Source organism: Podarcis raffonei, chromosome 4 (assembly GCF_027172205.1).
Source record: "Podarcis raffonei isolate rPodRaf1 chromosome 4, rPodRaf1.pri, whole genome shotgun sequence".
Lineage (NCBI taxonomy): Eukaryota > Metazoa > Chordata > Lepidosauria > Squamata > Lacertidae > Podarcis > Podarcis raffonei.
Window position 1 is genome coordinate 57,426,794 of NC_070605.1, and position 9,117 is coordinate 57,435,910.

The 9,117-nt window shown below is 40.3% G+C and overlaps 1 protein-coding gene across 4 annotated transcripts in view; it reads left to right on the forward strand.

Annotated features, from left to right (window-relative positions):
* SLC37A1 (solute carrier family 37 member 1) overlaps positions 1-8,675 on the forward strand; it is a 31,706-nt gene extending 23,031 nt beyond the window's left edge. For all 4 annotated transcript variants that reach the window (XM_053386802.1, XM_053386803.1, XM_053386800.1 and 1 more), the window contains 4 exons: positions 1,081-1,159; positions 1,736-1,833; positions 5,597-5,649; positions 7,094-8,675. In XM_053386802.1, the coding sequence (XP_053242777.1) occupies positions 1,081-1,159; positions 1,736-1,833; positions 5,597-5,649; positions 7,094-7,109 (246 nt within the window). In that variant the 3' untranslated portion in view covers positions 7,110-8,675. The remainder of the gene's footprint in view (positions 1-1,080; positions 1,160-1,735; positions 1,834-5,596; positions 5,650-7,093) is intronic.
* The last annotated feature ends 442 nt before the right edge of the window (positions 8,676-9,117 follow it).

Sequence of the window (9,117 nt, forward strand, 5' to 3'; positions counted from 1 at the left end):
TGACCTAATGCAAGTTCCAGTATATGGTTTTAAGGAGTTCAGAAAAGACGTTTTATTTATCCTTTAATGTAAATATTGGAAAAGTCTTCTTTCTTTGCCGATCACTCGTAGCCAAGTAAAATTGTCTTCCATAAACACGGTTTTAACAATGAGTCCATAGGTGACTGGGACATGGGTGGTGCTGTGGGTTAAACCACAGAGCATAGGACTTGCCGATCGGAAGTTCGGTGGTTCGAATCTGGGTGAGCTCCCGTTGCTCGGTCCCAGCTCCTGCCAACCTAGCAGTTCGAAAGCACGTCAAAGTTCAAGTAGATAAATAGGTACCGCTCCGGTGGGAAGGTAAACGGCGTTTCTGTGCGCTGCTCTGGTTCGCCAGAAGCGGCTTAGTCATGCTGGCCACATGACCCGGAAGCTGTACGCCGGCTCCCTCAGCCAATAAAGCAAGATGAGCGCCACAACCCGAGTTGGCCACGACTGGACCTAATGGTCAGGGGTCCCTTTACCTTTACCTTTACCATAGTTGACTGTGGAGGCCAATTCTGGATCCACACGTCCTTCCACAGTGGGGACATTGGTTTCCGGGTGGGAGTTGATCACGGTGTGGATTTGCCAAGCGTACCTTCCTCTTAGCACGTTTCTACCTTGCGTCCTGAGTTCGAGTGTCTTCAAAGCCCATGACACCTTTGGTAAAGGCTGTTCTCCAACTGGAGCACTCACAAGCCAGTGTTTCCCAGTATTGGAAAAGTACCCCAGTCTACAGTTACTCAACACAGCTGTGTGTAAGAATTTTGGCTTGCTGCTCTGTGGTGGTAGTGGGGCTACAAGATAGAGGAACATCAGAAATGGCCCAAATGCAAAAGCATTTAAGAGAAAATGTTGTAATGTCTAGTTTTGATTGATATAGGTTGAGCACCCCCAGATCCACCTATTCAGCTTTGTGAAACAAAGACTATTTCATTTATATTCCACCTCTTTGTCCTAGGAGCTCAAAAAAGCAGAACTGTATAAATGAGAAATGATTGTTAATATTGCTACTATCTGTGCTAACATTATTAAGGTTTGAACATTTTGTTTTTAAAGGGTACCCATAAAAGTCTCAAGGGAAATGCAAAAGCACTCTCCACTGTAACAGCTATCATTGATGGAACAGGTTCAGTAGGTAAGCTTTCGCTCCCAAAATATCTGTCTTAAGAACAAAAGTTCAGTTGATGGGTCTAGTTGTAGAATGACTCTAAGTGTAGGTGCAGACCTGGAAATCTGTGCCCATCACCCCTCAGTTATTTTTCAATGGAAACCCAAGCACTTTCCTGGAACACATCAGAGCGTCCCGTCCCCCCCGCTTTGTCGCTTTCCCCAGAAAAACCCATCTTTACCATTTAATCAGAGCAAATGGCAAATCCGGTTTTCCACGGATGACCATTTGCTTCGATTCAGCGGTAAATAACTGGTTTTCGCAGGAAAAGCAGAGGGCCAAAAAAGAAAAGTGGTCAGACCTGGAAAGTCTAGACCTCTGTCTAGAAATGCAGAGCAAAAGTAGGTGTGGAAGAGCCCTCTGTCCTCTCCCATTTCAGGAGGAATATTTGTGGTTTCATGAAGCAGTGGCGACATACCTAGAAGCCACTTCCGAATATGTTATCAATGTTGAAATCTCAGGAACGTATAAAATATTATGCAGCCTGTCAGATGTGCTGCTTCTTGCACTGTATTGCTTTAACCCATGTGTCCTGTGTTTTAGGTGCTGCTCTGGGACCTTTGTTAGCTGGTCTCCTCTCTCCTTCTGGTTGGAACAATGTGTTTTATATGCTGATGATAGCAGATTCTTGTGCCTTGCTAGTAAGTCAAAGTATGGAATAGTACCATATTTCTGTGTCCTGTAGGCTCCTTTGTTAAAATGCAGAGTTCAGTTTAATGCGTTGACTGCATTGATTTCATAGAATCGTCGAATTGTAGAGTTGGAATGCAGGAATCTCAACTAAACCATCCATGGCAGGTGGCCATCCAACCTTTGCTTTAAAAATCTACAAGGGAGGAGAGTCACCACCTTCTGAGGGAGTCCATTGCACTGTCGAACAACTCACAGCATCAGAAAGTTCTTCCTGATGTTAAGTCAGAATCTAGCTGTGTAGAGTTCTGTTTAATACTTTTAATGTCTCATTTTCCCAAATAGCTTGATTTATATTTCCAAGCAGGAGTGCAACTTACACAGTGTATCACTCTTTTATAGTGCTTTTTATCACAAAGGTACTATGCTGTAGTCTACATCATCAAATTTCGTCCTTAATTTTAATATAATTGGGTTTCCTAAAATAAATGTGATGATGTTAACTTGTTATAATTTTCTCAGCTCCATGGGGAGGGAGATGGACCTCATTTTAAAAAATACATGAAGAGAATGGGAGCTTTGGTCTCCACTTGTGAGGTTTGAATTGTTTTTGAGCATCTCTCATGCTATAAATGTATAAATGTCTGGCTACTGTTAATGCAAAAGTGAAAGTGGGAAAGAGGCACTTGAATATAAATGAGTTGTCCAGCCAACGTAGGTTTTTTATTCACATTTCAAGCCGATGGAAGCAATTACTGTTAGAACTTCTCTAAGCCTCCTACATAGACACCATTAAGGGATATATATATATATATATATATATATATATATATATATATATATATATATATATAATTTTATTTTTGCTGCTGTAAGTGTGAAATCAGTAGTTAGGGCCAAAAATATATATATCATAATTTCCTTTGAGAGAATCATTTAAGTTCTCTGCAACTATTCCTAATTGGAAAACCCTCTTGCAAGGTAAACTTTGTCTTTGAGGATTAATTCAGTAAGTTTTATAAAATCTTATATGTAGCTGAAATATGCAATTGTAACTGCGGGAGGCAGTGGAAGACAGGAGTGCCTGGCATGCTCTGGTCCATGGGGTCACAAGGAGTCGGACACGACTAAACGACAACAACAAAGAATTATTCATATTTAACCACCACCTCCCCACCAAAGCATTAGGTTACCATAGTAATATTGCTTATAGTAGAAACTATCAAAGATAGAACCTTTAAAAGGCAGGGATAGGAGCTGCAAGTATGCTTTGGTAGTTTTTTTGTGTGTCTTCACATTTCATTTAAGGAAACGGTAGGGAATTAGGGAATTGGAGAGACTAAAATGGTTCCTTCAAGAGTTAATACATTGAATCCAATTTGTAAAATCAAGCCTCATTTATACATAAGGGTTTCAATAATTCCCGCCCCCCAACACACACACACACTGAGTTGATGAACCTTTTCATCTCTGTTTGTAGCTCCATCTTCTGAAATATTACTGAGACGACAGTCCTTTTTGGAGGGTGGCAAGATGTTGTTGCTGTTGTCGCTTTTTAAAAAAACCGCTTTCTCATTTTGATTTTGCTCTGCATAATAATCCTTCTGTTTTTCTCGAGAACATTGTTTATAATTTGAGAATTATTGCAGAAGATGCAGGCGATTTGTGTACTTATACAGGTCAAATGAATTTAGTGCTGAGAATGAACCACCAGCGACCATTGCATTGCTAGGTTTCAAGGAGCCTAGGGCAATTTGCCCTGAAGAGGCCTGTTACCCTGGTCCCTCCACATCTGCGGTCTGCTTTCACCTCATTCCCCTGATTGCCCCACTTTTTCTCAACACACCCACCCCACAACTTATCAGATGGTGTTGGAAAGGGAATGGGAGGGGTCCTTTGCTACTGTTTTAAACGTTGTGTGGCAGCAGACACACTGTTTAGTCAAGAGTGGCTAAGCCAAATTCAACAGTGCAGGACCTCAGTGTGCCTGCCATCATTAAACTTAGTTTAAAAGTTTGTTGAGAGAAAAATAAATCCTTTCCCTTCTCAATTCCTCCTGGAAGGAGAGGGGAATTGCGCTGCAAATTCCTGGGCCGCCTTTGTAGGCTCTGCTAAGCAGGTGGCATAAGGAAGGGATTCATTTTTCTTTCTGCTCCTCTTTTTAAAACGGTTTCTCATGGGCATATAGCAGGCTGCTGAACCAAGTGCTTGACCTTTCCAGCTTCAGCACTGTGTACAGTTTCCCAGAGTGCTCTGAGCAAAACCCTCTCTGGCGTAACAAAGATGGCGACAGGGACAGCTGCAGTCAGCTCAGCGGGTGTTTTGCTGCAGAAGTGTTCTTAAATTACATGCACACAAAGCTCTTGTGTATAATAGTAGTAATAATAAATAAATAAATAATTTATAGCCCGCCCATCTGGCTGGGTTTCCCCAGCCACTCTGGGCGGCTTCCAGCAAAATATTAAAATACAATTAAAAGCTTCCTTAAACAGGGCTGCCTTCAGATATCTTCTAAAAGTCAGATAGTTGTCTATTTCTTTGACATCTGTTATCTCTAGTAGTCATTTACCCACTCTACTCTGGGGTCTCTCCAGTGCTTTTTTTCTAAAAATAAATAAATGTTTAGGGGTACTCTCATTTTCCTACTCATACTGAAATACTGCCCCTCAATGAGGGCAAACTTTGCTTCACAAAATGTTTAGGGGTATGCATACCACTGCGCCCTGCCCCCCCCCCAAAAAAGCACTGGGTCTCTCCCTCACAGTTCCGTTATATCAGAGAGATAAACCTAGTTACTTAAGGAAATGATGGTGATACCCTTTCAGAATAGTGTAAGGACAACACAGTTAGCACATCAATCCGTTTCCCAATAGGCTTATGCTCCCTCTACTGGGCTCTTCAGCAATTTGCGGCTACAGTTTTTGCATCTCTGAACTTACATTTACACTTGGTCTCAGACATAATACAGTGGTACTTCTGGTTATGAACTTAATTTGTTCCAGAGGTCTGTTCTTAACCTGAAACCGTTCTTAACCTGAGGTACGACTTTAGCTAACGGGACCTCCTGCTGCCGGCCACTCGATTTCTGTTCTCATCCTGGGGCAAAGTTCTTAACCCGAGGTACTACTTTCAGGTTAGCGGAGTCTGTAGCCAGAAGTGTTTGTAACCCGAGGTGTTTGTAATCCAAGGTACCACTGTACTGTGCATGGTTCATTATGCTGCATATTTGGCTAGCAGATTAATATGTCATGCATTATACAGGGGCTATAGTGGGCTTTTGGTAACCAGTGGATTAATTTGTATGTCCAGTGCTTAAAAGGGGGCAGTTGTTTAAATTAGGGACTTCCAAAGACCTTTTGTTTGCCAAGTTCCCCATATGAAAAAATTAGGTCCATTGTGCATCCTGGCCCCTTTACACTAGAAGATGGGAATCTGCCACTAGTCCATAAACACCAGGTAACCCAAGTACCTCCTTTCATTTCATTTCTTTGCTTTGGGTACCTGGCCTACAGAGATGTAACCCATTAGTTTGTTGTAGCAAGAACAACAAAAGAGTATTATGGTACCTTAAAGACTTTAAAAATTATTATGACATAAGCTGCCATGGTCTTTTGTCAGCGTCCTAGGAGAATTCATTCCTCCAGTCTGCCCTCACTTTTGCCTGAATGCTGTCCAGTCCCTCACTTTAAGACACCATCTTTATTTACATGAAGAATTCATGTCAGGCGCCATTTTTGCTCTTGACAGTGTTTTTATTTTATTTTATCTATACAGTTCTTGCTCCGCCTTATACGAAATGAACTTCGATGTAGTCTGGATCGTACCCTGTAAGTTTTGGCTTAACTTCCTGTGTGCCAATACATTATGTTTACATTATATTTAGCTAACATATCTTTCCATTCAACAACAACGTGGCAATTTTCTTTCTTTTTTTATGTTTGGATTTCTGTACTATTTATCAGCTTCTCAAATAATTGTTTGAAAATGTTTTATTTATTTATTTAAAAAATCTTTTAGTTGTTGCAAGAGCAGATGAGATGAGTCCAAATATCTCTGATACTTGTTTTCATGTTATTTGTCACCCTTTTTTAAATTGCAAGTTCTTTGCTTCCTAGGCTGTGGTCTAGAAAAGGTCTAGATACTCATGGTCTTCTGCCACTTTGTAAAATGCTTTTTGCCAGCAGGAGTTGCTGCAGCAAACATCTCCTTCAGCGCACGTCACTCTCTTTTTATGCATACACCTTATACTTTCCTACCACCAGGAAAATTACAAACGTGTGAAATTAAAGTGGAACGGGACTGTGTCCATGTCTGATTCTGCAGCTGGTCTGAGGCACACTATACTGATTCTTGATAGGTCTGGACAGTAAGGAGTTTATAAAACCAATACTCTACTGCACAAAGTTTCTGTTTCATTCAATTTCAGGGTGCTAAATATAGCCAATTATACTAGTAAGGAGCTTGGGCTCTAGATGACTTGCAGTATATGTAGCCACTCAGTGTTGAAGAACAATGGGAAGAGCTTTCCCTTACACTAGCCCTAATCCAGTGTGATAACAGTACCTTTTCCAAAAGCTATTGTACACCACTTTTTGGTTAGTTAAGCTTTTAGCGGCCAGGAATGGACATAGAAATGTCTTAGCTGTTTTATTTATTGATTATTGATTTTATTTTATTAATTTCATTTATGAATCTATATATTAAATATAAATAAAGACCATGATGGGACGCAGGTGGCACTGTGGGTTAAACCACAGAGCCTAGGGCTTGCCGATCAGAAGGTCGGCGGTTCGAATCCCCGCGACGGGGTGAGCTCCCGTTGTTCGGTCCCTGCTCCTGCCAACCTAGCAGTTCGAAAGCACGAAGTGCAAGTAGATAAATAGGTACCGCTCTGGCAGGAAGGTAAACGGCATTTCCGTGCGCTGCTCTGGTTCACCAGAAGCGGCTTAGTCATGCTGGCCACATGACCCGGAAGCTGTACGCCGGCTCCCTCAGCCAATAAAGCGAGATGAGCGCCGCAACCCCAGAGTCGGTCATGACTGGACCTAATGGTCAAGGGTCCCTTTACCTTTACCTTAAAGACCATGATAGATAATTATATATAATTAAAACAGCTGTTCCTTACCCTGAGCTATTGTGAGATGTCACTTGGAAAGCTAAAAGGCAATTAAGGTGGTGGTGGGGCTTCCCACTTCGAAGGTAGTTATTACTATATATCAAGATGTATCAACTCTTGTTTATTGACTGCTGATATCCTTCATTCTCTTGTAGGTTTAAAGAACACTGAATTTTCAGAAACAAGTAAATTAAAATGATTGTTTTTATGAAGACTTTGACTGTGTTCCAGAGGGCCTATTTATGACCCACTGCCAAGAAGGAGGCTGCTGTGCTTGAAAATGAAGTAGGGGTGGGGAATCCCAGTTGCACATATTTCTCTGGATCCTGGTCTTTGTGGATTTTTTGTTGCTGATTTTTTTTTTTCATTTGAGCTGCATTTTCTGAACAGATTTGCACGATTATGGAACGAAGGTTTCAAAATTCATCTCCGCTCCTCCCTCTTTATTTTGCACATGTACCAATATCTCAGGAAGGAGAGTGTCCTCAAAGAAAGGAGCTGTTAACTATTTTATGGACTAACTGAGCCAAAGAAAATGCGCCTTGATACTAATTTTGTCTTAAGTAAGTTTTATGTTACATGATTGGTTTCATTAAAAAAAATAGAATGCAAACAGGACTAAAGGAAATGGAGCTAACTTTAGATGCTTGTTTGCAGTGTGCTAAGAAGAATTAGCAAAAGATTGAACAAAGTGTCCTTCATGTTATGTCTGATCTTGCTAAAAATGGCTGTTGCTGGATATCTGATATTTATTCTGTTATAAGAAAGCAGGTTGTCTTATTATCCAGCATAATCAACTAACTTTTCACACTGTACAGTTTCAAAACGATGTTATTTGTATCTAATGGGTTGGAACCTGAAGTGCCGGGTATATATGGTGGTTACTCTGCAATTGTCCAGTCCCCTGCTTCTGAACCTAATCTCATGGAGTCAGTAACTGGAGAACAGTACCTTTTCCTATTATTATTTATTTAATAAGCAGTACCATCTAGACTTCTGGGTAATGCTGATTAAAAAAAGGGTCACTAGCCAATCCAGTTATGGCAGGCCTTGTCTTAAAAGGCTTTAAAAAAAATAAATGTTGAGGGTATTATAATAAGAAGCACAAGCAGTGTAGCATCTTTGGTCTCCTCTAAAATTGCCGGTCAAATTTGGTGGCCAATGATTGGTTTGGAGAATTAAGATTGCTTTGGATCAACCATTCCAGAGTGCTCACTCTTAACTGTACAAGCCAGGATTTCCCTCTTCATTTTGTATATACAGAAAATAATGTTGCTTGAGGCCTTAGTCACTCAACAATTGGGACCAAAACATTCTACTGAGTATTTTCATTATGACAATTGGAATAGTCCCAATATTTTCTACAGCGTAAAAGTCTCAATTTGTATACAAATTGCATATTTAAAAATAATTTAGATAAATTAAGAAAGGAAGAAAGAAAAACACGTATATTTTATCCCATAAAAGCACAAGTGTTAACTGTTTGTTGTAGTACTTTCCCCCCGTTCATCCTTTTAAATTCCAGAGAATTCGAAGTCTGTCTCTGGTCTGCAAAGATGTATAATAGAACTATTTTATTTAAAAAGGGATCATATTACATGCTGTTCAATGGTTTTAGTATTTTTCAATATGTATACTGCTACTGATTATTTATTAAAGTTCAAAATCCAGTTTTTTCCCCTTTTGGACCATCAGGACTATGTTTAGTTTTTATTAAAGTTCATAAACTTACCTGTTTTCTAAGAATTGTTTTCTTACTTAATATAGTGTACACCATACTTGAACTACAAGGCAGAGGCTTACATGAAGATATAAATCCCATTATCAGTTAAGTCAGACAGAATTAGTGGATGTCTCAAAAGTCCTACATTCTGTATCATTTCCCTGCTCAATATGGCAAATTTCTACTTTAAAATAGCCATGGTTTTCGTAGTTATGCGTACAACTTGAGTAAGCATAGCCATGGGAAATCTCAGACCTGTAAGCCAAATTTGGCCTGGGGGAGGCCCTCCCTCACATCTGACATTATAAGATGTCCGTGTTTGGGCAGTAGATACATAGCTGCAAAGGAACAGCCATAAAGCAGCTTTTAAATGCAACCCCCGCAGGTATTGGTTCTGCTCAGGAGCTTTGCTTCCACAACAATCCCTTCCAAATGCAGGGCTTGCAGTAAGAACAT